We start from the raw sequence: 26434 nt of genomic DNA on the forward strand, positions 1-26434 counted from the left end.
ACTTGCTTTCTCCTTCTCAGATGATATCGCCGATATGATTGACGATGCCAAGAGGAAAGCTGCTTCCGCTAACGACTCGGCCAGTGACACCCTGGACAAACTTGATGCCATCAGGAAAGAAATGGACAAAATCAGCGTCACCCCCGGGAATTCCAACCTTGGCGGCCTACTGGATGACGTGGACCAAACAGGTGCAATGACGATAGCAATGTACAATAATGCATGTTCCATTTTGACAAATAACATTTTGGCCTCTGTTTGCAGTGAAGAACTTGATTAAATCCATTCCGTCACTGAACGACAAGATCTCAGAGGTGGAGACCATTACCTCGCAATTTACGCCACTAAAAAACATCACAGACAACGTTAAAAAACTCAAGGAGCTCATTAAGCAAGCGCGTGACGCAGCCAACAGGGTGACGCCCCCCACTCTTTTGAAAGATTTCTCACACGCGTATGTGTTCTCCTAACAATTCTCCATGTTTGTCTCCAGATTCCCGTGCCGATGAAATTCAGAGGCGACAGCTACGTGGAGTTGCATCCGCCCAAGAATCTGGATGAGCTGAAGGCCTACACAGCCTTGACTTTGTCCCTACAGAGACCCGAGGGCAGGGGGGATGGAAGACGTCGACGCAAACAGGCCGCAGACAAAGGAGACATGTTTGTGATGTACCTTGGCAGCAAAGATGTACGTTAAATGGTACACGGTCGATTGGTCGCCGGTCTTTTGGTCGCCGATCTTTTGGTCGCCCGGAAGGTTATTGATAATTACCATTTAAACCGTTGCTCAAATTCCCTAAATACAAACTGTGAATTACTATTTAGTCACACTTCATGCCCTATTAATTACTAGGCTAAAGAAAAGCTCCAAATTTCCCAGACTTTTATTGTTTTTTGTTGGAGAACTTGTTAAGACCCTGACTGACGTCCCTTCCTAAGGGGACAACTCATGTACATACAAACTCTTATACACTCACACGTTCGCTCAGTGAAACTACTCAGGGCCATTGTTGGCTTTTATTGATGCGTAGACCGTGTTGTTTTACCCTGTTTTGTCGCCGGTCTTTTGGTCGTCGGTCTTTTGGTCGCCGGTCGCCCGTTGTCGCGGTCCGGGCGACCAAAACACCGCGACCAAAAGACCGGTGACCAAAAGACAGCGACCAAAAGACCGGCGACCAATCGACCGCACACGACGTTAAATCATCATTTTACAATGTCATTGGGAGAGATAGATATTGAATCCATTTGAGGGTTAAAAAATAAGTCTGGAATGACTTTTTACAATAATTGGGAGTCAAAAAGTCAACAAGCAACCTTTTCCAGCCCTCCAAGAACTACATCGGCATGGTGCTGAGGGACAATGTGCTGTTTGGCGCCTACAGGCTGAATGGATTGGAGCATGTCATAAAAACGGACGCCATTACCCAATCTCCATCAGAGCCAGCCAAGTTTGATAAAGTTGACCTGAACAGGTAAGGAGAGCCAGACTCAAGATTCTTATAAAAATAACCGAGAAGTTATTACCAAAATCTTGTAAGTAAATTTTTGGTTAAAAATTATGTTTCACCTTAACTGGCCAGGCTTCAGTGTGAGCAAGCGTAGGAATGATTCCCGGTGGTATGATTGTACGTGCGAATGGTCTTCTTGACTGTGCCCTATGGCTTACTGGTGACCAGTCTAGGGTGTAGTCTGCCTTTCACCCAAAGTCCGCTGAGATAGGCTCTAGCAATGCAACATCTTCTATTGTACTACCTTCTTTGTGTTTCAAGTTGTCATTTCCTTATTTTCTGCTCATTTAGGATATATCAAGATGCAGAGTTGATTCTCACCAAAGACTATTCATCGGGCACCGGGATTACGGTTGTGGGTGCCAACCAAGGAGCTGACAACCAAAACCTTATGGACCTCAGCCCAGATGACTTAGTTTTCTACGTTGGAGGCTACCCTTCCAACTTCACTGTGAGATCATATTGCAAGCAAGGATGCCGGAATCCTCAAGTATCATGAACTAATGTTTTTTTTTTCCGTTTGTTTTGTTTATTTTTCATTCCTCCTCAGCCACCAGCGCCTCTCAACTATCCCATGTACAAAGGTTGCATCGAGATGGCCTTCTTAAACAACAGGGTTATCAGCCTGTATAATTTCCGTTACAAAAAAAACATTAATGTGGAGACTCCGTGCAAGAGGTTGGTTTTGCGATCATGTAATTGACGGCTTCTAACAGTAGTTGACAGTTGAATTTCATTAGAAAGGAGAATACACTATTTATTGAATTATCTCTGACAGCTTGTTTTACCTAAATATTTGGTAGGGGAGTCTAAAAATGTTCTGTTTTTTTTTAGGTAAGCTAAGGTAAAAATGTATGTTCATAGCTCTTCTCGAATGGTCGCCTTGAGTACGATTAGATTTGATGCTACAACTAATAGTCATCATATTTTGCTTATCTGGAGGGTAAACTGTGGTGAAAAAAATGTGCTGGGGGAAAAACTGATTCCAATTTGTGAATCAATGTGACAATTTAGATTTTAATCATCATAAACATTTAAATCAATAGAACATTTTTTTTTCAAATTGTGTGCTCTCTTGTATACAGGTATGTCCCCCTAACGGACTTTTACTTAGAGGGAACTGGCTACGGCCGCGTGACTATCACCAACAGACTACCAGTTCTCCTTATCAGCGGAGCCATCTCGACACGTTCAGAAAACGGCCTGCTTTTATACATCGGAAATGAGGTAATTTGTTCTGAATTCAGATTAGACATTGGCTGCCAATATTGATAGATCCATGTAGTCCTTTAAATAAAAAATAAATAAATACTACAAACTTAAATAGTTAAGAAATGTGTTTTATTTCATTTTTCTGTGGTATTATTTAATTATTACATTTTAAAATCATTTATTTAAAGATAAAATTAAAAGAATTAAAGTTAAAATGTCCTCCAGTCCTTAAATAACCATAACTAACCTCTCTTTTCTCCCCTTCCAATTAAGGATAATTACTTTACAGTGACAATTGAAAGGGGCATTGTTCACCTACGTAGTAACTTGCTGCAAGAGCCAGCCACAAATAACTTGAAAACATTCCCGGTAAGTCAGAACCAGGCAACATAGTGACACTGTGAGGATAAAAGTTAGTCACGCGCTCCTGTTCTTGTTTTTTTAAAATCTTCAGAACCCAGACTTTTTGGATGTCTTCATCATTTTGACCAACAAGGGGAAGTTCACAGTCCGTATAGCCAGTAAAGAGGTGGCGACGGCCCAAGCTGAGTTCACCAGCACTGATTTCAAAGAATATTACATCGGTGGTGTGCCTTTAGAATTGAGGGAAAAGTAAGCGCTTCTCATTTGCGATTTTTGAGCCATGTTAGAGAGATTGGCGTCAAGCTGACTTTGCTTTCTGCTGACAGACACAACATCACAATTCAAGCTTTGAGAGGCTGCTTGAAAAACGTGAAGCTCAACAAAAACTTCAAACCCATCGACGAGAAAGTGGGAATCAGCAGAGATTGTCCCAAAGATCCCTTGGTGAGTCGAGGCTTGATCGCAAGTCAGTAACATTTATGAAAAAGAAAATTATGACTTTTTATTTTCCATCATATGAAATACTCCTGACATTTTTTTTCTTAACCATTCTTTCTATTTTATTTATTTGCTCTCAGGCCAAGTACATTTTACATGTGGATTGGGAATTATAATATGATTTGATGGTTATGATGTAAATTGTCAGATATTTTCAGACTTAATGGCTGAGATGTAAAATCACATAACTAATTTTAGGGTATTTTTATGATCCATAGACAGTTGCCCCAAAATATAAATACAAGTCAGATAGTTTCATAATTGATGGGTGAGATGTAAAATGTCCAGGAACTACAGATGATGGATAATTACACATGGAAGTTGTGGAAATTTGTGACCAATTGAGTTTTTATCTTTTTAATTGAGACTACACGCAAAGCAGAGTTCAGTCTGGGAAGCTCGCTTTCGGCGGACCTTTCGGGCTTCAGCCTGGCCAATGACGCCTTGGTCTCGTTGGGCTTCAAGACTACTGATAAGGACGGCATCCTCCTGCAGTCAAAACAGGCCGTCAGTTCCGGAAACCCAACCGTCACATTTTTGTGCCATCAAATCAGTCACGTTCAATAAATTGTATTATTTCTCTTGTTCATCCAGACTAATGGGATTCACCTGGCTTTAGAAAATGGCAACGTGGTTGTGTCTTTTAACAACCAGATGTGGACTTCTAACAAGAAATACAATGATGGCCAGTGGCATTATTTGACTGTGTCCAAAAAAGATGGAAGGTATGAAATATGAACAATTATTGTGTATCCCTGCCATTGATGGGGGTAGATTGATGTCCAATCCATTTTGACTGTTGTCATTCCGTGTGCGGTCGATTGGTCGCCGGTCAAATCTTAACTAGAACAACATCACTATTGATTTCATAAACTAAATTAGTAGTTGGTTGTCTATGAAACTATTTTCTAACATCCATGATAGAATATATTATTTAATCCTAATTGATATTCATGAGCTTAGACTGTGGACCCGCATACTTGACTACATTGTTTACTACTACTGGCTAGAATAATACACTTATTTCTGTACTTAAGGAATTAGATGTCCTTACGTCGAGACAATTCACAAATACAATTTTGCTCTAAAGTACATTCTATCCTACTATGGAAATGAGATGCATTATGCTGCCTCTTGCACGCTAAAACATATAGTTAATATGTGCATATACAGTATTTTCTTACAATGACAGTTCACTGAGATTCTTCAATATAAAAAGCAAAGAATGGAACAGATGCTTTTGACAATGATAAACGACAATTTATGTGATAGCTGGACATGAAACTTTTCAACACTTGGTAGAACATAGAAATTCCACAAAGACATTGAAATGGCTAATCTTATCGTGTGCGGTCATTTGGTCGCCGGTCTTTTGGTCACCGTCTTTTGGTCGCCGGTCTTTTGGTCGCCGTCTTTTGGTCGCCGGACCCAAAAGACCGGCGACCAAAAGACCGACGACCAAAAGACCGGCGACAAAACAAGGTAAAACAACACGGTCTATGCATCAATAAAAGCCAACAATGGCCATGACCAGTTTCACTGAGCCGACGTGTGAGTGTATAAGAGTTTGTATGTACATGCGTTGTCCCTTTAAGAAGCTACGTCAGTCAGGGTTTTAACAAATTCTCCAACAAAAAACAATAAAAGTCCGGGAAATCTGGAGCTTTTCTTTAGCCTAATAATTACTAGGGCATTAAGTATGACTAAATAGTAATTTGCAGTTTGTATTTAGGGAATTTGAGCAACGATTTAAATGGTAATTATCACTTACCTTCCGGGCGACCAAAAGACCGGCGACCAATCGACCGTGTACCTATATTCACTGTTAAAATATTAACTAAATGTTACTTCTTGGCAAAACTGAAAATAATGTTTACAAATAATGTGTTGATCTTTCCTACAGTATGGGGATGTCCATTGATGACAACGACAGTGGTGTACAGCAGAGCAGAAGCATTTCTGTCCCAGACTCTGGCGGATCTGTCATTTTGGGGCGAGACAAATTCAGAGGCTGCATTTCCAACCTCTACACCAGACGGTAGTTGTCTATGGCGAGCCTCATCCAATTCACAGGCTGATGTTTTTAAACACCTTTTTTTCCCTTGTTTTTTTTTATTTTTCCTTTCCAGGCCGCAACATCAATATAAACCCGAGGATTTGACCGACTTCAAGTCTTCTGGAGACATCCTGTTGGATGTGTGCACATCCGAAAGTCCTATGCAACAGATGATTAATTGGAACGCCAAGAAGGTGAGTAATACTCTTTATCTCTGTTAATACTTGTTTTTACTCTATAAAAGTTTTTATTTCCTTCCATGCAACAGGGGCATGAACAGTAAATCTGAAATGATTTTTACTAACTTAAACTTGCTGCCTTATTTTCAGAGATGAAGAACAACGAGCCACTGACAAGAATCTAACCATAACATTCTGCCACTTCTCTTATTATGGTGCCTTCATTCAATGAAACTGGGACACTGCATGAGCCCATGGACCTTCCTAACTAATTAAACACTTGTTATGAATAATATTAAAAACTACCATGTTTTATCCCTTCAGATTTTTCTGTGGAAGATTTTGCTCAAACGACACTCATAAATAATCAGCTTGACTGAAATCATCTCATTGTCTCTTTCTTCCATGTAAACAGTGAAACACAAGCACTCCACAATTTTCATCATTGGTACAGTGAGGATATAAATTTGAGTTATTGAAATATCAGCCTTTTGCCCATAAGCAGCCTGAATAGATCCTCATTTTTGGCCAGATTTTAGCAGGATAGAAATTGGATGAAAAGAAAGTAAATATCTGACTTTTTACCTCATTGCACTTACACCATGTCAATATATAACAATAACAACACATTTTCAGATATTTTTATGATGGATAGACAGGAGACCCCAAATTAAAATCGTCAGATATTTTCAGAATGCATTCAATAATACTTCCCTTTTGACTTGTAACAACAGTTTGGGTGGTGTACTTTGTTATTGTTTTTGAAAAATCTCAACCGGATAATAATTAAAATCTACCTGGGGTGCTATGGACCCACACAGATTGAACTGCATAAACTGTACACCGCAGATCTTGGTGGTGTGAAATGAGATACTATCTAAATTACAATAATAAACAGCACTCAGCTATTCAAGGCAAAATGGTTTTGGTTGTCTGAAGACTGAATTAAATGTTCTCATCCCATGAAAAAAGTGATAGGAATATGCTGTCTTGCATTTAATTAATCTTTTAACAATAAACAAGTTATGATTAAAATGATCTGCCATGTTTGCTTTTCCCGCTCCACCCTATATTTGTAAATTCATTTTCCTCCAATAGATCAAAATCGACAGGAAATGTAAATTCTTTAAACTTTAATGGTCCCTCAGGATAAAACAACTAAAACTATTTTTTTTAATTAAATCAGTTTTTATTAGGGGAAAAATAACAAAATGCTCAAAATCTCTGTATAAAATATGATACGAAAGATTATAGAGGATTATTGATCATTTTGAGGCCCATTCATTACACGATTATTATTACTAATCGTCAATTTTTATGCGCAAACGTTTCATTAATTGTTCAGTATTCCATGCTCGCAGAGCTCAAAAAGCATTACTGCTGTACAGTAGTACATTCCAAACTAATAATGTGACGAATTTGTGTGACATTGGTTGACCGCTCAATATTAAATATGTTTACATATCTTTTTGTATTCCAGTAAAAATGGTCTGGATTCACAAGATTTATTGACCAAGCCAGTGAGTTTCTAAAATGGTTCAGATTTAATTAGGCCTTTTTTTGTTTTATTTTTTCTTCAAGAATGTCCTCACGCTTGCTATGAATATGAGCGAGTCTCCATGTGTGCTGCCGAGCCTGGTCGCGGATGCGTATCACATGGGGGGGCCCGTGAGTCGCTTGAGCTACAGCCTGCCATTGCAAGTGTTGCAACCCAGGCGAGTGCCCTTATAGGCCATGTGAAATTCCCCAAGGGCGGATCTTGACCTGAGTTGGAGTCACTATGAATCATCTTTTCACCCTAGGCCACACTTCGCTCTGGATATCCGGACTCAATCTCTCGAGGGCCTGCTTTTCTTCGCCCCCACTAGGGGAGGGAACTCTCACCTGGCTTTGTACATGTCCAAAGGGAGGATCCGACTCTCTGTGGGCAAATACAACGAGATCTTCAACAGGGAGAAGTACAACGATGGAAAGTGGCACTCTGTGAGTATCTGAAAACCTTGTTCGTACTCAGACGTGGCTGATGATATACGCTACGGAAAAAACGTGACCGGACGTTTGGTCGCCGGACTTTTGGTCGCCGGACATTTGGTCGCCCGGACCCAAACAACTGGCGACCAAACGTCCGGCAACCAAAAGTCTGGCGACCAAAAGTCCGGCGACCAAAAGTCAGGCGACCAAAAGTCAGGCGACCAAACGGCCGAGTACCCGGAAAAACTGACTTAGATCGTATCATGGTGTTGGCGCTTCCTTCAGGTGATATTCAGTTTAGAGAAGAAGAAGTTCCGTTTGGTGGTGGACGGGATACGAGCGCAGGACGGTCAGTTGAGTGCGTCTGATGTGGCCTCCATGAAGCAATTCATGTCGCCTGTCTTCTTGGGTAGCGCCCCCGACTACCTACACAAAGAGTTAAAGGTAAATCGCTAAACATATTTCGAACTGTCTTATTTGCAATTTAAAGGTCAGTCTATGATTTTTACTTTTTGCCTTTTGAAGTCCAAGAGTCTCCCTAAGCAAACCGTATCTGGCTGTGTGCGTCATTTTCAAATGAACGGCACGCCCATGCTGAAGCCGTCCTCGAACCAAGGGGCCGGTCCCTGTTTCGCGGGCCAAACTCAGAAGGGGGCCTACTTCTCAGGGAATGGAGCTCACGTCGTCATCAGTGAGCAACAAACTAATACTGACCATTCCTGTGGGATATTTACCGATATATTGCATCCAAGATATTTAACATATTATGTATTATGCCTCCTTCTTTGCTATAGATGATTCTTTTACTGTGGGATCAAGTTTCGAATTGTTGTTTAACATTCGACCGCGGACCCAAACTGGACTCTTGCTGCATGTCGGCGATTCCAGCAGAACTAAACTAGAGATGACCACGAGCCACTATGTCACTATTTACCTGCTCAGAGGGGAGGTGAGGCCTGATTTTCCATCTTTAGTAATTAATATATTATGCAGGAATACCTGAATATTTTGAATATAAAATAATGTGTTTTATTTTGGCACTTTAACATTAAAGATGAAACCAAGAAATTCTATTGAGCCATTACATGCCAATTGACAAATCTGAAGCAGTTCCTTGTTGGAACATTTCTGATTACGCTTTTAAGTTTATTAAAGCAAAAAAGAAAATTAGCATATTCTAATTCTATTATTTACAAGGCATCCACATATGTGGATATCATATTTTATGTCAGGCAGGCCACAATATTAATAGTTAGTATGTAAGTCTTGATTACATTACCCAGAAGTTGATATGTGGATGACAGGTATCAATGTAAATTAAGAACATATATATATATATATATATATATATATATATATATATATATATATATATATATATATATATATATATATATATATATATATATATATATATATATATATATATATATATATATATATATATATATATAAAGATTTGTTTCATATGTAAGGCGCACTGGCTCATAAGACGCAGTAGTAGTGGTGGTAGTAGTAGTAGTAGGGCATTGTGTTACACATCCACTAGATGGGGTTGTAGTAGTTGTGGTTAGGAGTTGTGTTGTACATCAACTAGGTGGTGCTGTGTTAAAGGGAATTTCATACAATGATTACCCGATATTGAGTCTTTTAGTTACGCCTTATAGTGCAGCAAATACGATATTTAAATGCCCTATAAAGTGTTAAAGCAGAGCCTATTTTTATTTATTGATTTCTTATTATTTTACAGGTTGTGGCACGAGTTAATAATGGCAAAGGGGAGTTCATGGCATCTGTGCAGCCAAAAACAACACTCTGCGATGGAATGTTTCATAAAATTTCAGGTGAAATGATTTATCCTTCATACTTTTATATTATTCCCCGTGAATAAACATGTATAACACTGCATGTCTTGCAGTCATCACGATGAAGAATGTTGTGCAGCTTCATGTGGATAAAGTGGACACATACAAGATAGGACCACCTTACAACATGGTCGCCTCGACCAAATATCCTCTTTATATGGGCGGTGTTCCTGGTGAGTTTGTCTAGTCTTTCACGCATTAAATCTAAGTAAAAAATGAGATGATCACGGATTAATACTGTCACTCACCGGCTTTATCACATTCCCTACAGAAGAGATCACTTTGATGCAGTCACCACCTGTCATGTCATCCTTCGTGGGCTGCATCCGGGACTTAAAGGTCAACGGCGAGTCCGTGGTGTTCACCAGGTTGCCTTCAGTAGTTGGGTCAGTCAACATCAAAGAATGTCCCGGTTAAAAGGTGCCATGCATGTTTTTTTTTTTGGCCAAAATTCGGGACCACCTCCAAACAGCCATGTGCAATCAATTACCAAGAAAACAGAAAATGTGTGCATGTATCAGTGTGTATGTGTACGGATGTATTTATTTGAAATTCATGCAATGGTCCTTTGTTTCTTTTTTTTCATATGTGATAAGTCAGCCAAGGGTAATGACATGGCACTTTATATATACACACATCTATATTGTTATTGTGATGGTGTTTGAATGAAGATGAAAAATGGTTGGACCCAAACATTTATATGGCATTATTTTTGCAGTTGACGGTGCTCGTCCCTCCTCCTTTGGCATGTTTAATCCCTTATTATGCCATTTGATTCCCTGCCATTGAATCACATTTATGACTGTGTTTTACATGTTATTTGGGCATTCCTTTTGCATGCATTCTTCGGAGTAGCTTTCAAAAGTATAGTTTACACTGGACAACAGCATGTCCTGAGTTAAGAATAGTTGAAAACTAAATTGGAACAATACTGCTATTGTTGCATGATCCAGACAAGGATTACCTCAGTCTACGAAAGAAATGAAATTCATCAGAATTCGAACATTTTGGGGAAAAAAATCGCATTCCTGTTTGTGACCACTGGTTTGTAAGCCATTTTGTAATATTGCCTATTAAATTTATTTCTAAATGACTTCTTAAAGTTGCATTTTTTAACATGTTTTGGACTTAGTTTATTGGCTAGTGAATAGACATTTTCCAACCTTTGTTGAGCAAACACAAAGCCTACAGAATGTACATTTAAAAAAAATTCCAGCACACTATTAAACAAAAGGGTGTCTCAAAACTTAACTTAATAATGTAATTTCTCCCATCGGGTGGAACAGAGTTTATTATTACTATTAAATTCCCTATCATACATAAACATTTTTTCTTTAAAAGAAGCTTTAATTTTTGTAATATGTATTTGTTTCCCCCCACCAATTGGTGTTGGAAATATATTTGACTAAATTTTGTACAACGTGAATTCCGTTGCAATAGTTAAACATTAAAAGTCTCAAATGCATATTTTCATTTGAAAATATTTTCAATGACGTCATCATACGAACACCACGTTCGTCTGATGCATTTAGTTGACTTCACGTTATTCTATTAGTAACAGGAGAAGCCAATTCAGCTTTTATTTTTTGTGCTTCATACTTTATATTTACACAGACGTGATTTGAAACTCTTGATGAATTGAGTTTATCTTGTTTCCTTTCTATCTCGGGACGGGCTTCCTGCAATGAATTTTATTGCGTTTGTGGCTACAGTAGTGGTGTATCCAACGACACCTGAAGGCATCATACTTCCTGTACTGTGACTGCCTTTTAGACGACTGGAAGCTTCATGTGAGAGCTAACTGGTAGTGTTTTTATTTTTTCTTGTAACAATATTGGCCTTAAAAGTGTTACTGCCAATATAGTAGAGGTGTCTACACTCATGGAGGCGTTTTCTCGAAAATCCGCCATTGGTTGAGGCTATCGTAAGTAAAGTCAGCGACACGCGCAGCCCTGCCCCCCTTGGCCGCCTCTCGAGTAACCTGTCGGGGCCACATTTGGCTTCACCTCCCCGGTGTTGACCACCTTCAATGGCGACCCCGTTGGAAGACGCGAGGGACGCCGTGGAAGACGAAGAAAGGGAGGCTGTCAATGATGCAGAACTGGCACTGCGAGGCATTAACTTGCTTCTCAACAATGGATTTAAAGAGAGCGACAAGCTTTTCAGAGCGCACAGGTGAGTGTTTGCACATGAAGCGCTTGCGTTAACGCGAAAAAATGATGTGACGATTGGTTTGTTTGTTGCATTACTGCCTGCAAAACAGGTGACGATGCTTACATTTTGCTGACATTTTTGTGAATATCTCATTTTTTGTCTGTTACAGTACACCCCTGCAGAATAATAACTAAAGGGACGTGTCGCTTACATAAACTCACCCACTGCAATTGACGGCTATAGACGTCTTGACTTCCATTCAAAACAGATTAGATGTCTATTGTCGTCAATGGTTACCAATTAAGATAGGATCTGACTGAAGTCCACACATGCGCAATAGTAAATTAATAAACGTATCTATTGCATTCTCCTAGTGCATTATTATTATTATTATTTAGGTATTCTATATTGCAAGTGACTATCTGGATAACTTTTTCCATTACTTGTCTTACTGCTCGATAAAAGTCTGATTGTTATCCCTGTCAACTGTCCCATATTACTTCATATTTACTGACATTAAGTGCTTTTGGGGCCTTAAATTCAAAATTCAAAGAAAACATGTTTGCCTTGTTCAAATAGCCTCCAGCAAATGTTCACACACTTGCATTGAGCTGCTGATGTCGAAACAGCCCCATGACTGCCAAAACATCCTTACACTCACAATTATAAGGTTGTCTGGGTGTTTGCCTTGTCATATGTTGCAGCACTCGCGCTAAGGAGTGAGTTTAAAAAAATAAATAAATTAATGACATTATTCTTACTATAATCCAAAAATAAAAAGCCTGAAATCAGAAAAAAATCATCCACTGCGTTCTTATAGTTATATTTTCTCATTTTATTTTATTGACAATCTGTTCCCTGGCTTTAATGATACACCCCCTGCATCTTGAATGTCACGCTTCTGCCTAATTGCGGAGCACGCTTGGGGGGCATCCTGCTTTTGAACCACTTAAATAAGCAGCGCCATTATTAAGTCGCTTGTTGCCAAGCTGCAAGCTGAGATATTGCATCAAGGGAGAAAGACTATCAGGCACTAACTGATAATCAAATGATAAAAGTCCTACAAAATTTTGCTCATTGCTATTATTGATACCAATTAATGTCCGTTCGAGTTGGTATAGCAAGTTGGGAGTGATCGCTCGATGTTTCAATGGCGTGCTGTGCTTACGTTTTGTGTTCTCTGTCCTTCCCACCACAGAAACCACAGCCCTCTCATGAGCTTTGGCGCCAGTTTTGTCAGTTTTCTGGTGAGTCGATGCGGTGCCCTGAACCATCATTTATACACTATGGAAAACTTGTAATTCTGTTGGATTGGTTGAAACAAAACCCTTGAGAACTCTTTTGGGGACTCCTGATCTTGGGGTGGAAAAGTTTGATTTACTCTGACTGCTGTAATGCCCAGTTGAACCCATATATCAAGGCATGCCTGTTCATGAAACTTCTTTGTCTTTGTCTTTTTTTCCTCGCTTGCGTAGAATGCCATGATGACATTTGAAGAGGAGAACATGCAGTTGGCGTCCAAAGACCTCAAAGCCACAGAGAGGCTGTGCGAGAGCGAAAACTCTGGTGTCATTCAAACCCTCAAAAACAAGATGAAACGTTCAGTGAGTCATATCGCCCGAAACAGAGAAACTTGATTTATTACCGTGTAGGCCATAGGTGTCCAAGCTGGTCCTCAAGGGCCGCAGTGGGTGCAAGTTTTTTCTTCCAACTAATGACGAGGGTTCATCTACGGCTGTCAATGAAAACAATTATGATTGTTCAGCTTGCCTGGGATGTTTCTTGTTCGAACAGACAGACTCTCGGAGATCCGGGATGGCAGCCGTGGAACGGTTACAGAGGCAGATCATCATCGCCGACTGCCAGGTTTACCTCGCTGTGCTAGCTTTTACCAAACAAGAACTCTCAGGTACTGTTTGAAAATCATTTTGGAACATATTGTGTTTGGGCTGGAATCTAGCGAGTTTTCCTTCCCCTTCTACAGCGTATATAAAAGGAGGCTGGATCCTCCGCAAAGCTTGGAAAGTGTACGACAAATGTTACTGTGACATCACGCAGCTGCAAGAATGCAGCGATAGGAGGAGAAGGAAAGCCTTTGAGCAGCAGCCCTCGTCCGCCGCACAGAGCCCATCCCCGCGGCTAGACGGCATCAGTGCCGAAGACCTTGACCGGCTCAAGGGCTCGGTCAGTTTTGGCTATGGGCTTTTTCACCTGTGCATCTCCATGGTGCCGCCGCACCTCCTCAAGATCGTCAACCTGCTAGGCTTCCCCGGCGACCGTCTCCATGGCCTGTCGGCGCTGGCGTACGCCAGCCAGAGTAAAGACATGAAGGCCCCCTTAGCCACGTGAGTATGTGAGTTGAAACAGTTTAGAGCAGAAACCAATAATATAAAAATAATAAACATAATTGTTTGGGCAATTATTTTTAGCATGCTAGAAGACTTTGTTTTCCTTTACTTATTGACATAAATGTGTCCTATGTTCAAAACTACCAGCTGTGATTATACAAAGTATTATAAACACCAAATAAATAATGTAAACGAAGCAAAGTGAAACGTTGATTGTTTATTCCGTTTTATTGATAAATATGTAGCCGCAAACCAGAAAAGTGGCGGTTTTATATTCAACAAAATTAGAAGCCCAAACATCCTTCAATTCTGTTTTTTCTGAACTTCTCCCCTCAAAGTTTTTATTTGAAATCAGTCTTTCAATGTTCTTTTTTTGTGCGTGTTGCGACAGTCTGGCCCTCCTGTGGTACCACACGGTAGTGCAGCCCTTCTTCGCCCTGGACGGCAGCGACAGCCACTCGGGCTTGGAGGAGGCCAAAGCAATTCTCCGGGAGCGGGAGACCACTTACCCCGACTCGTCACTCTTCATGTTCTTTAAAGGAAGAGTTCAGCGTCTTGAGGTACCTGCAATGCCGTTGTGACACGTTGTATTACAAACGCCTCACGCAATTTCCCGTATGTCGGCAGAGCCAGATGAGCGCCGCCTTGGAGTCTTTCAATAACGCCTTACAGCTGGCCTCGGAGCAGAGGGAGATCCAGCATGTGTGCTTGTATGAAATTGGTGAGGTATCTTCAGTAGACTTCCAATCCAGTTTGACTGCCCACCCAGTTATTGCCGTCAATGGCACTGAAACATGCTCACGCGTCGTAGGTTGGTGCAACATGATTGAGCTGAATTACTCGGAGTCTTTCAAGGCCTTCGAGCGTCTGAAGAACGAGTCTCGCTGGTCCCAGTGCTTCTACTCGTATTTGACTGCAGGTGTTAACTCTGTTTATAACCACCAGCCATTTGGTATTGTCTCTTAATCCACATTTCAATGTAGTTTGCCAAGGAGCCATGGGCGACCTGCAGGGAGCCACATGCGTTTTCAACGATGTGCCAAAACTGTTCAAACGCAAGAGCAATCAAATTGAGCTCTTTTCTTTGAAAAAGGTGAGTTTGCACACGACTGTTATTTTTAACATGTTAAGGATTTATCATGTTGTGACAGGCGGAAAAGCTGAGGACTACTAGTTTGTCCCAAGAATTGTGCATTCTCTCCATCATTGAGATTCTTTATCTATGGAAAGCTCTCTGCAACTGCTCCACTAGTAATCTTCACGCAATGTTGCAAGGTATGTATTGAAAGTGCACATTTTTTTATTGTTATACTGCATTTACAATATTAGTTCCCATCACTTTTTTGGGGTAAAACTAAATATTGTTTGTAAACTACACTACGTGCTTTATAGGCTGGTTGATCACTCCAAATTGCAAAGATAACTTTATTTTAACAAGTTAGAAATACTCAACATAAGTCAGTATCAATAAAACAAATTAAGGTTTTAAGTGAACTATAGTCAAAATGTTGAGTTCAAACTACTTATGTAAACTTCTCCGACGTTGATAAAAAGATTTTGGAATAGTAAAAAAAACAAGTTAGGTCTACATAAATTACTAATGTTATCAAACTGATGTTAGCTGCTTACATTAGTCAGTCCACTAGTCTCTTGCTTACTTCCCTTGCAAGTCTTGTAAGTCCTTCATATCTAAATCATTTTTTTCTTGTTCTAATAACAAAAAAAATACATTTAATTGCCTGACTGAATGTTTTAATTGTTTTTGGTCAGTCAGGAGCAATGTGCTAAAACAAGTGAATAATTTGCATCCAGTTTTATTTGATTTAATTCAAATGACCAACCAGGTCAAATGGATAGCACACACCTGATTTAAAAACAGGTGTCAAACCTAAAACAAAAGAACTTGTGTGTTCTGTAGTCCTGCAGGCAATTGATGACGCCTCCTGTGCAGGCCTGAAAAACCTGCTTTTGGGCATTGTGAGCAAATACCTTTATAACACCAAAGAAGCCATTCAGGTATTCAGAGCCGCACTGATAATACATTTCAATTTCCACTTTGACACTGGACTCATTGGTCTTGCAGTATTTCCAAGTGGCCTCACGCGACGAGACCGGCCTGGTGAGCAACTCGTATGTGCAGCCTTACGCTTGTTACGAATTGGGCTGCATTCTCCTCAACGATTCAGAGGTTGGCGTTAAATGGTTTTCTGATGAATCTTGATTATATTTTGATTTTTGATTTTTTTTTTCTCCCTCAGTCTTCAGCCAAAGGCCAAATGTTGATGCTTCAGGCAAAGGTATAAGAATGCAATGGTGTTGTAGCTGTCATAATTGATAGTGTTTGAAGGAATTATTTTATTTGACAGGATGACTTTGCTGGCTACGACTTTGAAAACAGACTTCACGTGCGAATCCACTCAGCTCTCGCCTCCATGAGAGCTGAAGCTCATCATTGAAATCCATCATAGTCAACCCAAAAACTAATAGTACCATTTTGGGCAATTTTTTTTAATTTTTTAGGTGTTTGTTATGGTCATTTGGAAGCAACAAACTGTGACGTGTGCAATACATTGCACAATTTAGGAATTCTTTTTGCACAGGTTTCTTAAATAATCTTACTTTTTACAGTTCACGTGCACAATGGAATACTGCTGTGAACAAAAACCTCTTTCATATTGTATGTTTTTAGCTATTAAAAATGATTTGAGAAATTGAGGCGTGCTATTTCCAACAAGAAAGGTTTACTAGCTGAGAATAAAACCAGAAGAGGTTTAGTGGCTCAATATATCATTTATTTCTTTAATTAAACCAAGCAAAAACAAGAGTTATCCCCCAAAAGCTTTTATATAGTCACATGCATATATGCTACATATTTATGCATATTGCTAGAAGTACACAAAACAAAAAAATCACAGTAAGAGGGCAGCCTATAGTACTGACAGACAAAAAAATCATCTGAGCCAATGTAATGCTCTAATCCTCTAATCTATACATGATCCCGCCATGTAAAAAAAAAAAAAAAAAGTTAACCGGATAAAATTTCTATAACATCTTAATGATCTTGACATTTGCTGTTAATAAAAAGCAGTAAAACCATCATCCAGGGAAAATCTCAGAAATGTTTAAAATGAAAAAGAAGTCCAAATGCACCTTTGTTAGTCCTAGTAGATGTCAGGCAGCTGCATGAACTGCCTGTCCCAGTAGCTTTTCAAGTAAAGCCAGTCTTGACCTTTGTTGTGCGGGTTAGCTCCTTGGTGAAACCACCTATGGATGTCAACGGTTCATAATCAAATAGGTCAAGAAATACACTGATAAATTGGGAATTGTTTGCTCATTTGACAGCATGAATGCACGCAGTCCTACATTCTTACTTCAAATTACACCATTTGATTTTTGTTATATATATTTAATTTCTTTTCTAGGATGACCCTAATCCACCTGGATTTGAAATTAACCTGGGCCCTGAGGTGTAAAAAGATAGTGCAGTAGTGGACTCTATCCAGCTGAGCGCAGAACAGAGCAGAGTAAAACTAAGTCAAGGTGAATCCAATTACCTTGTTTTCCAGTCATCTGTCGATTTGCTGCGATTTTTCCGGGATGTCCTCTGTTTTTCCTCTAGTCGCTTCTTTTCTGCACTCGCTACATCTACCAAATACAGTGCAGTGGACAGCTATTCAAAAATTGACACTTGAGGCCTTTAAACCTTTATAAGCAGTGACTATTTTGGTCATTAAAAATGTAAATATTAGCAATGATACACTATAGTTACAGCCCCAAATAATTCGCTAAAGTAGAATTTTTCATAGTAGTATTGAACTCTATACTGGGAGGACTGGCCAGGGATGCAAATCTCTCAGTGCTATTGTCGGCACTCGGTGTCTAATCCATTTTTTGGATTGGAAATCTAGTGCGGTCAATAGCAGCCAATGAGCTGAATGAGTGCACTGGGAGGTCATAATTGGTGCATTAAAAGTTTTTTTTTTATTTGCTTAAAATGGCTACGCGTGTCCCCTTTTTGAAAGTCCTACCAATATCTCCATTCTCCATGGCGCGAATATCAGGGCGGAAACGACTGTCCGTGTATGGCAGAAGTCCATCCATCTTCTCATCCAGCTCATTCAGCTGCATGGCAAACGTGGAGAAGGCGTAAAACTGCAAAAAAAAATGTTTTATGACATACCCAGACAAAAAAAAAAAAAAACAAAGGTCCCTTTTTTTGTTTTTCTGAGATAGCCGACCTTGGCCGAGTTGCCGGGACGAGGCGTTATCTTCCAAACGAGCTCGCTTCCAGGGATCACTTGCACCGTCTCGGCATCAGGCGGCGGCATCTCCTCGGGTTCCTCATCTACGCTACCCTAGGGTCAGATGACACAAACACAGATGGGTGGCTTCCGATGACTAAACAGGAAGCCAAACAAAAAGGGGGGAAAAAAGATAATTACCCGTTTGCAAGCCTTTTTGTCCTCTGAATTCCTTCTGTCCGTCTTTTTGTGGGAATCAAATGTTGCTGGGTCCACTGTGTATAAGCACTCGGTCCATTTGCCATATATGGCACAAAGTTTCCGCTTGCTGAAAATAGGACAAAATTTTAAATATACAAATGGTCTCCTGCAAAATGAATAGGTAGAATCGAGGTTTTATAGCCATAAAATAGTTTTTGAGGGTTGGATTGATTCTGACAGCTGAAGGCGTCGCTAGGAAATTCACGGACCACCACTGCATTTTAGCAGGAGTCATACACTACCTTTTGTCATGAATGTAACCCTCCACTTTATGGAGCTCCTTCCCAAAGAGGCCACAAGGTTTGAAGGTCATGTTGCATCGCTCCCCAGTCCTACCACACAATCCCACTGTGGGTACAACACGCAATGGCACGTTCACGCAACTCGGGCGCCGCTGCAATTACTTGTGATTGACGACCTCCACGCTGCCGTACTGCTCGATCCAAAGCTGGCCGACAATGATGTTGTGGACGCAGCAGGTGGGGTTTGTCCAGGTGTAGGCTTCATTGTACCTATGAAGAAGGACATATGTAAGGGAGAAGACATGACTGAAATCACGTGGCGCTTTGATACTTGCTTGGGAAGTTCCAGTGTGATGATTCCTTTGGGCTCAGCTTCTATGCTCTTCCCCCAAAACTTGATTTTGGGGTAGATGGAGCCATGGAAGACAAAATCCTCTTGGAGGCCCTCTGCGTGAAAGGCACTGACGGGAGGGTGATGGCTCACCTGCTCAGCCACCCACCTAAAGCCCAAATCTTCCCTGTAGACGAACGAGGCAAAGACTTAATGTTTCAGTTCTATGTTTATCTGGCAAAGCAGTTTAATGTCGGACCTGATGAGCTCATAGGTTTCGCCCAGGAGGGGATTGAAGGGTTTGCCGGTCCTCTCCCATTGTGACGCCACAGCGGATACCGCGAACGCTGCAACGCACTGGCGATAGACGAGTGAGGATGGCGACACTTCCCACATTGTAAAGGAAATGTGTGCCAAAGAACCTAACTGCCCTTTGTCAAAAATACGGAGACCCTTTCCAAATAACTAAAGTCCTTTCCAAAAAAATAATCAACTTGTAGCGTTCAAAACGCCCGTTCATTTTTGTCATAGAAAATGTTCTATTTTGAAATTTTCAATAGAAAAAAATATATACACTTCCAGAATAGCTTAATTTTGAAATCTCCTAATGTAAAGAATTCTTCCCATTTAGCTGGGTCAGGCTTTGGCATCTTCACCCCAAATGTGAGGATATGCGATATAAAAAGAATGAACAGAATATCGGGGTAATTCTCATTTATATCCCTAAATTTGCATGATTTTCCAATTTTTTGGAAAGAGTCCGTCTTATACACAGTTGTGTTACCTTCATCCGTTCGACAGAGTCAGTGGTGGCGTTCGCCCGATGGATGAGGTAGGTGTGCTCCATGTATTCAGTGAGCCTCTGGAGAAAACTCAGCGGCTCGTTTAAAATAACTGGCATGGCGATCTTGGAAAGCTCCTGAGAGTGGACATGATTAGACATTTACATCAATCATAAATCCAGAGGAAAAAGGTCTGAGTGAGTTTTGAAAAGTTCATTGTCTCCTCTGCCATTGACTGTGATGATTTAATGTTTACCCTATATGGCCAACTGTAACATATATTATACATGCATTTTGAGCAATGTGATACTTTTTGTTCTGAGGGACAATTAAAGTCTGTTCTTTAGTGCTTTGGACTTTAAAAGTTTTTTTTGGGAAGACTGGCCTTGGTCATTCACAGCCAGGCAGGCCTCCAAGTGAAAAGGGATTGGATGGATTTATAATTGTCAATGAAAGCTAATGAGGGAAAAGGGGACATGAAGGAAATTGTCCGTTTAATTGTGTGCTAAAATTAGTTTACTGGAATGGTCTACAAAGCCAAGCGTGAAATTAAACAAGTATATTTTTTTAGTCATCCACATTTATCTAAAAGTTTGTCTTATCCTCACCATGCCGATGCATTTTTTCAAGATGCTCCAGATGCTGACATCATTTCTGGAGAACATAGGAGCTGGTAAAGATACTCTATGGAACAACAATAACAATGTTAGAAGGACATATTAAAAGCATGTTCAGAATAAACAAACTCTGCCCAGCGGGTTACCCATTTACATACGGATCTTTTCTCTTAATAGTATTAGTAGAGACATTTTTTTTACACGTGTTCCATTTTAATTAAAAAGGAAAATTCAAGTATGCAACTATTCCCTTTTTCATCTATTTATTTATATTCCATTTTGATCTTTTTATTGACGGACATCTTTAATAAAAAGCAACCAAAAAAGCTTCCCAGATCTGTTTTAACAACTGCATACAGTATTTTTAGAGTTTTTTAATTTTGATTTTAAAAATACAGTGAATATAGTCCTTAATCTTTCAGACAGATAATTTTTCACGTATTTTGGAGGGGGAGAAAAATATCTAAATATTTGACACCCATGCTTTTACATAATATTCTGGTGATTTGGAGAAAACAACCCATTGGGAAATGTTGCCTTTGGATGGAAGTTTAGACCATTTGAAAAGCTCCATGCAAGATAATCCATCTGAACAAAGCCACCTGACACCTGAAAGCTAATGAGCATCTGACCCGGCCACGGGCATCAGTAGATGTTTGTCCAATTTTGTTCCATCCTGAAATGTGGAGCTTATGAACGTAGTGCAACATTCCATCTTCCAGCAAATTTGCAAACGCACGCAGTTGCTCGTCTCCATCTGTCACAAGTGCAAGGCTGTTATTTAAGCAGCAAGCAGATGGTGTCTGTCTAACCAAATAAATGCCATTATTTCTTTTAAATAAACAAGATGGGAATAGGCTGCTTGGTAGGGAGTTGGGCTCCATCTGTGCTCTTCAAAGTAGAGCAGCAATGCAAGACAGACCCACTTTGGACCCACATTATTTTTCTCGCACCTCTGCCAAAAATAGAGGACATTTGTTTTCATTAAGGTGGCCTTCTCCTATTGTTTGTGCAAAACAATGGTTTCATTTGTTAAGAGTGTTCCTTTTATTATGTGGGTGAGTCAAGTGAAACACTTTTTTTTCTGAGAACCTGCTAAATTATTCAAAGAAAACTTGTTGCATCAAGCAAGAGAAGCCAAGTTGGAATGAGCCTCTAAGGAAATGAATGCTTGTCCCTTTTTTCAGAAGAAAAATAACCTCCATACTCATGCGTGATTGGGTCAGGAGAGTCAGATCGGGGAAGAAAAACAAAACAGGTTATTCTCTGTGGAATGGATGCGCATACAAACACACCTGCCAAGGAAAACACACTGGAGTGGAAAGATGGTGTCCTTTTACAATACACCTTTTTATCAGGATACTCCACGAAGCTTGTCATCTTACTTTAAAAAATAAAAATAAAATACCTAACTCATTGTCTACCGTTGATGCGAAAAGAGATCCTATCCATTTTAACAAAAATTAACATCATTACCAGAGCGCATCTCACCTGTGTTTTTTGGCAGCATTGTTCTGGTTGCCATGGTTACCCTCCCCTGACATCCCGGCGGCCCCCCCGAGCACGCTGGGCAGGCGGCGGCTGCTGCTGTTGGGAAGGGGGGCGTCTCTCTCCTCGTCCTCTTCACAGGAGTAGCTGGCCACGGACAGGAAGCCACTCACGGACAGCTCCGACTCGGACTCTGCGGGGCGGATGATGACAGCCTTGTCGGTTGGCTGTCCGCAAATAAGACACTCCATCCACGTGCCAACTCCCCTGCCCACCCCGCCTCGGCGTTGTGGTCCAATGAGAGGCCACGTGAGGCTTTTCCTCCCATAACATGGTGCCCTCGGCTTGTGGAAGCGAGCTCATTGTATCTAGGTACACGCTCGATTGGTCACCGGTCTTTTGGTCGCCCGGAAGGTTATTGATAATTACCATTTAAATCGTTGCTCAAATTCCCTAAATAAAAACTGTGAATTACTATTTAGTCATACTTAATGCCCTATTAATTATTAGGCTAAAGAAAAGCTCCAAATTTCGCGGACTTTTGTTTTTTGTTGGAGAACTTGTTAAGACCCTGACTGACGTACCTTCTTAAAGGGACAACTCATGTACATACAAACTCTTATACACACACGTCGTCAGCTCAGTGAAACTGCTCATGGCCATTGTTGGCTTTTATTGATGCGTAGACCATGTTGTTTTACCTTGTTTTGTCGCCGGTCTTTTGGTCACCGGTCTTTTGGTCGCCGGTCTTTTGGTCGCCCGTTGTTTGGGGTTTGAGGGTGTTTATGTAATAATAATGATAAGAAAATGTTATAAATAGTTCTGAAATCTGCGTCTGGCACATTTTGTTCTCTCCTGTTTTATATGGCATGGAGTATTGATCAGTCCTGGTCATCATATTTATGATTTTGCCATTAGATCTGATTTCCTCTAATATCAGAACCAAATACCTCAAGTCTATAAGTCTGTACAAAGGAATGGAATGTCTCCTTCAGTGCAACTTGAGCCAAGCCATTGAGAGATGCAGCAGATTAGTGTTCCAATCATCTTGTGCTGTCCATTACTCAAAATTGAAGCCACAAAAATCACAAGTAATGTAGAAAACAAGTCTGTGCCAACACACATTAATAAATGTGAATTGTAAACTAATGTTCACATGGACATTTGCATAAAAAGCAACATTTAAGAGATGTTCTTTGGCAGTTGGAAGCTTGAAAGTCATCATGGAAGACCAAAATTGGTTGTGCAACAATCCGTGCTAGCTCTTTCACCCTCTCCTGCGTCCCATTTGCCTGAGCCCTAACGCATCTATTTTAAGCCCCATTGATGCTGTGTGCAATAGCCGTGCCGATGGGAGAGTTGGGGGTAGTGCTTGTCCTTGGCAAACAGCCCTAAAGGTAGAGTTTAGACCTGTGCCAAGATATGTTGGTGACTATCTCAAAAAGAAAATCATCTGGGCATGCACACTAAAACAGGCACAAAATTGGTCCATGTGCTCACCTCTGAGGGTTAACAATGTGGAAGTAAGTGCACTTTTTTATCCGATATTTGCCCAAATATTCGGGAGAAAATACGACTTCACATAATTGGATGGTGATACATGGACTAATGGGATGGTGGCATTAGTGTTAATGCCTATAATACAGCCAGTCTCAGCACTGGTGGAAATATAATCCACTTAGTATACTAAGAGTCAGCATCTTAACATGAAAAAAAGAGATTATGGGGCCATTTTTACTCCGGATGACTTCTTGGGATTCATTTAGCCTTTGTTATGGCATTTTTCATGCCTGGTTTAACAGGGTCAGCCTCATCCCTCTGACAGGACAGCAGCTGTTGGTCATTCATGCAATGATGATGCGCACAGGCAATGCACACTTCCCTGTGTAAACATGCGAGTTTTATCCTCGAATCTCAGAAGCTCATCTAAATACAACCTAGTAAAAAATGTGATTGAAACGGCAAAGAATTGTGCAGAATCCATCAAAGGCTGGTTTCAATTCAAAAGAGGAGACGGACTGTACGGCAGTCATTAGCACTTTGAACACACTCGATTTCACATTCTTAGTTTTGTGCCCGTCAACATCAAACTAACATACATTAAGGGCGAACAGAATAAGCAGAGCGGATTGGCTGAAAAATAGAATCAAGCGGTTTCTACCTGAATGGGAAAGCTGTCCTTGTGTCTCCTCTAACACGTAAAAGCTTGCTGGCCCGTGTGTTTTCAGCACACTCGCCTAGACCTGAACTGCCCAATATCCTCAAGCGCCAACATACCTCAGCTTCCTCTTTTTCCGAGCCCCTCTTGAGTATACGATTGTATGTGCGAGTGTGCGCTGATCTGCACGCTAAATGCTGACCTAAGCATTAAAGGGGATCTTTTCCCAGTGATTACCATACAGACCACCTCCTCCCCTTCCCACCCAGGGGCACATCCCGGCCACTGGGACAAGTGGGCCAGAATGCGTGCCTGCAACAACTTCATTTGGCACATGAACAAAGTACTGTATGTGAAAGGGAGGTATTCAGTATCCTTCTTGAGGCCAACAAAACCACACTAGTGTGAAATTGTCTAGTTTTAAGCTGAACTTATAGCGTGTGCGGTCGATTCGTCGCCGGTCTTTTAGTCGCCGTCTTTTGGTCGCGGTCTTTTGGTCGCCCGGACCGCGACAACGGGCGACCAAAAGACCGGCGACCAAAAGACCGACGACCAAAAGACTGGCGACAAAACAAGGTAAAACAACACGGTCTACGCATCAATAAAAGCCATAAATGGCCATGAGCAGTTTCACTGAGCCGATGTGTGAGTGTATAAGAGTTTGTATGTACATGTGTTGTCCCTTTAAGAAGCGACGTCAGTCAGGGTCTTAACAAGTTCTCCAACAAAAATCAATAAAAAACCGGGAAATTTTGAGCTTTTCTTTAGCCTAATAATTAATAGGGCATTAAGTATGACTAAATAGTAATTCGCAGTTTGTATTTAGGGAATTTGAGCAACGATTTAAATGGTAATTATCAATAACCTTCCGGGCGACCAAAAGATCGGCGACCAATCGACCGTGTACCAACTATAGTTGTGTGTCGCATGCTGTGTTTGTCATCTCAAGATCATTACTCACTATATTTAAGTAATAAGAACTGGTTACTGGTTCTGGTTACTGACTCTGGCTTCCAGGCCAACAGTGAAATGGGATTGAAACTGTTTTGAGCTTTTTGGGATGATTTCGCAAAGTATGACGGGTTGTGGCCAATCTACTGAATTCAGTAAAGAACCACCTGAGGTGAAAGTGGGACTTTAAAATTCACTTTTTTCCCCTTCATTTTTAATAAATAGTGTATGGCACTACCTCCACTTGTTTAGACAACAGCTGAAGGCAGAGCTGGAGAGCAGCACAAGTTTCACTAGACAGCTGACTGGTGTCTTTGGCTTTCAGGACAAGAGGTGCAGCCAGTCCTAAAAAAAGAGAAATTATTTTCAAAAGAGTACTGGTAGTTAACGTACAAAAAGCATATGATTAAAATAGAAAAAACAAAAGAAAACATTGAGCTGTATATAAATAAGTGACTGTTAGTGCTAACCAGAGTTCTGCTCGTTCTTCACCATTGAGTTAAAAATGGAAACCTCACTCTCGAGTTTTTGCTGGCACACAATGGCGGCCTGCGGGGCAGTGCAGAAAGATTTGAGAACTAAGCGACACACGTGATTTACCATCATCAAGCTGCTTAATTTTAATCTTACCTGCAAAGCTTGCGTTACGTCGCTGGTCACAACGCTGTAGTCTTCATCCTCGTGGTCCATTTGCTGCCGGGGGGTGCAATGGCGAGTGCTGTAAGAAGAGTGCGCCTGAAAGGCATCCAACCACCTCTGAGAGTAGAAGTAGTAGGCACATTTTAACACACAGTTTGTCATTGCCTAAGCGTGAAGCAATACAGCAGAGTAGAAGTAGTTCACTTTTCTTGAAGCCACAGAGTCGGTCTTTGAGGGGACTTTGAAACACAGTGCAGAATTGTCAGCGCACTTCAGCCTGAAGAAGCAATGATCCCATGGTTTAACCTGGAATTATATGAAAATGCCTATCAGCATGACCCAGAAAAATATTCATTTCAAAAGTTCGGTTCACAAATTTTAAAAGGAATTACCCTAGTTCCATTCATAATTTAAAATTCTGTTTAGTTCCTCATTCCAAAAATGAACTTCATCATATTTTTTGCCTAAATATATTGCTACAAATTGTTACCCTAAAAAGTCAAGTAATTCCTTTTTTTGGCACCCAATTTAAATCCATAATATAACGCAGGGTTAACCCTGCATTCTCAA

The 26434-nt window shown here is 40.6% G+C and overlaps 3 protein-coding genes across 5 annotated transcripts in view; 2 read left to right on the forward strand and 1 right to left on the reverse strand.

Annotated features, from left to right (window-relative positions):
• Nucleotides 1-10089, forward strand: part of LOC144085427 (laminin subunit alpha-3-like) — a 48000-nt gene extending 37911 nt beyond the window's left edge. Inside the window, exons 56-77 of one of the 2 annotated variants that reach the window (XM_077614684.1) lie at nucleotides 21-191; nucleotides 265-416; nucleotides 494-688; nucleotides 1324-1472; nucleotides 1800-1959; nucleotides 2059-2186; nucleotides 2594-2735; nucleotides 2994-3089; nucleotides 3175-3332; nucleotides 3410-3527; nucleotides 3948-4088; nucleotides 4176-4306; nucleotides 5485-5619; nucleotides 5711-5831; nucleotides 7398-7531; nucleotides 7619-7799; nucleotides 8073-8231; nucleotides 8313-8478; nucleotides 8582-8736; nucleotides 9538-9631; nucleotides 9706-9825; nucleotides 9924-10089. In XM_077614684.1, coding sequence (XP_077470810.1) covers nucleotides 21-191; nucleotides 265-416; nucleotides 494-688; nucleotides 1324-1472; nucleotides 1800-1959; nucleotides 2059-2186; nucleotides 2594-2735; nucleotides 2994-3089; nucleotides 3175-3332; nucleotides 3410-3527; nucleotides 3948-4088; nucleotides 4176-4306; nucleotides 5485-5619; nucleotides 5711-5831; nucleotides 7398-7531; nucleotides 7619-7799; nucleotides 8073-8231; nucleotides 8313-8478; nucleotides 8582-8736; nucleotides 9538-9631; nucleotides 9706-9825; nucleotides 9924-10069 — 3152 coding nt within the window. In that variant the 3' untranslated portion in view covers nucleotides 10070-10089. Of the gene's footprint in view, nucleotides 1-20; nucleotides 192-264; nucleotides 417-493; nucleotides 689-1323; nucleotides 1473-1799; nucleotides 1960-2058; nucleotides 2187-2593; nucleotides 2736-2993; nucleotides 3090-3174; nucleotides 3333-3409; nucleotides 3528-3947; nucleotides 4089-4175; nucleotides 4307-5484; nucleotides 5620-5710; nucleotides 5832-5966; nucleotides 6199-7397; nucleotides 7532-7618; nucleotides 7800-8072; nucleotides 8232-8312; nucleotides 8479-8581; nucleotides 8737-9537; nucleotides 9632-9705; nucleotides 9826-9923 lie in introns of those variants that run through there. The other variant, XM_077614683.1, reaches the window with a different exon arrangement.
• Nucleotides 10090-11213: 1124 nt separating this feature from the next.
• LOC144085930 (tetratricopeptide repeat protein 39C-like) lies at nucleotides 11214-16865 on the forward strand. The gene is made up of 14 exons (XM_077615623.1): nucleotides 11214-11827; nucleotides 13005-13053; nucleotides 13282-13410; nucleotides 13601-13715; nucleotides 13791-14151; nucleotides 14546-14714; nucleotides 14782-14875; nucleotides 14966-15073; nucleotides 15138-15247; nucleotides 15306-15429; nucleotides 16073-16170; nucleotides 16238-16342; nucleotides 16413-16451; nucleotides 16521-16865. The coding sequence occupies exons 1-14, from the start codon at nucleotides 11682-11684 to the stop codon at nucleotides 16608-16610; spliced, it is 1737 nt and encodes a 578-aa protein (XP_077471749.1). The 5' UTR covers nucleotides 11214-11681; the 3' UTR covers nucleotides 16611-16865.
• Nucleotides 16866-17234: 369 nt separating this feature from the next.
• On the reverse strand, nucleotides 17235-25894 carry LOC144085932 (oxysterol-binding protein-related protein 1). Of its 2 annotated transcripts, XM_077615625.1 has the most exons (15): nucleotides 25856-25894; nucleotides 25696-25774; nucleotides 25464-25570; nucleotides 22120-22309; nucleotides 20620-20695; nucleotides 20014-20148; nucleotides 19489-19586; nucleotides 19234-19416; nucleotides 19061-19168; nucleotides 18899-18988; nucleotides 18597-18723; nucleotides 18393-18509; nucleotides 18183-18306; nucleotides 17709-17799; nucleotides 17235-17418 (listed from the first exon to the last, which is right to left on the reverse strand). In XM_077615625.1, the coding sequence occupies exons 4-15, from the start codon at nucleotides 22170-22172 to the stop codon at nucleotides 17316-17318; spliced, it is 1305 nt and encodes a 434-aa protein (XP_077471751.1). In that variant the 5' UTR covers nucleotides 22173-22309; nucleotides 25464-25570; nucleotides 25696-25774; nucleotides 25856-25894; the 3' UTR covers nucleotides 17235-17315. The 2 variants fall into 2 exon arrangements, with proteins under 2 accessions (XP_077471751.1, XP_077471750.1); XM_077615624.1 differs by lacking the exons at nucleotides 25464-25570; nucleotides 25696-25774; nucleotides 25856-25894 and adding an exon at nucleotides 24278-24480.
• Nucleotides 25895-26434: the final 540 nt, after the last annotated feature.

Source organism: Stigmatopora argus, chromosome 12, assembly GCF_051989625.1.
Source record: "Stigmatopora argus isolate UIUO_Sarg chromosome 12, RoL_Sarg_1.0, whole genome shotgun sequence".
Lineage (NCBI taxonomy): Eukaryota > Metazoa > Chordata > Actinopteri > Syngnathiformes > Syngnathidae > Stigmatopora > Stigmatopora argus.

Excerpts from the sequence above, each read along its gene's own strand:
- LOC144085930 (XM_077615623.1), top strand. The coding sequence starts at position 11,682 with ATGGCGACCCCGTTGGAAGACGCGAGGGACGCCGTGGAAGACGAAGAA. Across the intron at positions 14,715-14,781 it reads GAAGAGTTCAGCGTCTTGAG|AGCCAGATGAGCGCCGCCTT; the intron begins GTACCTGCAATG and ends GTATGTCGGCAG. Across the intron at positions 16,343-16,412 it reads TTCTCCTCAACGATTCAGAG|TCTTCAGCCAAAGGCCAAAT; the intron begins GTTGGCGTTAAA and ends TTTCTCCCTCAG.
- LOC144085932 (XM_077615625.1), bottom strand. The coding sequence starts at position 22,172 with ATGTCAGGGGAGGGTAACCATGGCAACCAGAACAATGCTGCCAAAAAA. Across the intron at positions 18,989-19,060 it reads GTGGAGGTCGTCAATCACAA|GACTGGGGAGCGATGCAACA; the intron begins GTAATTGCAGCG and ends ATTGTGTGGTAG. Across the intron at positions 17,800-18,182 it reads CATGGAGAATGGAGATATTG|ATGTAGCGAGTGCAGAAAAG; the intron begins GTAGGACTTTCA and ends TGTATTTGGTAG.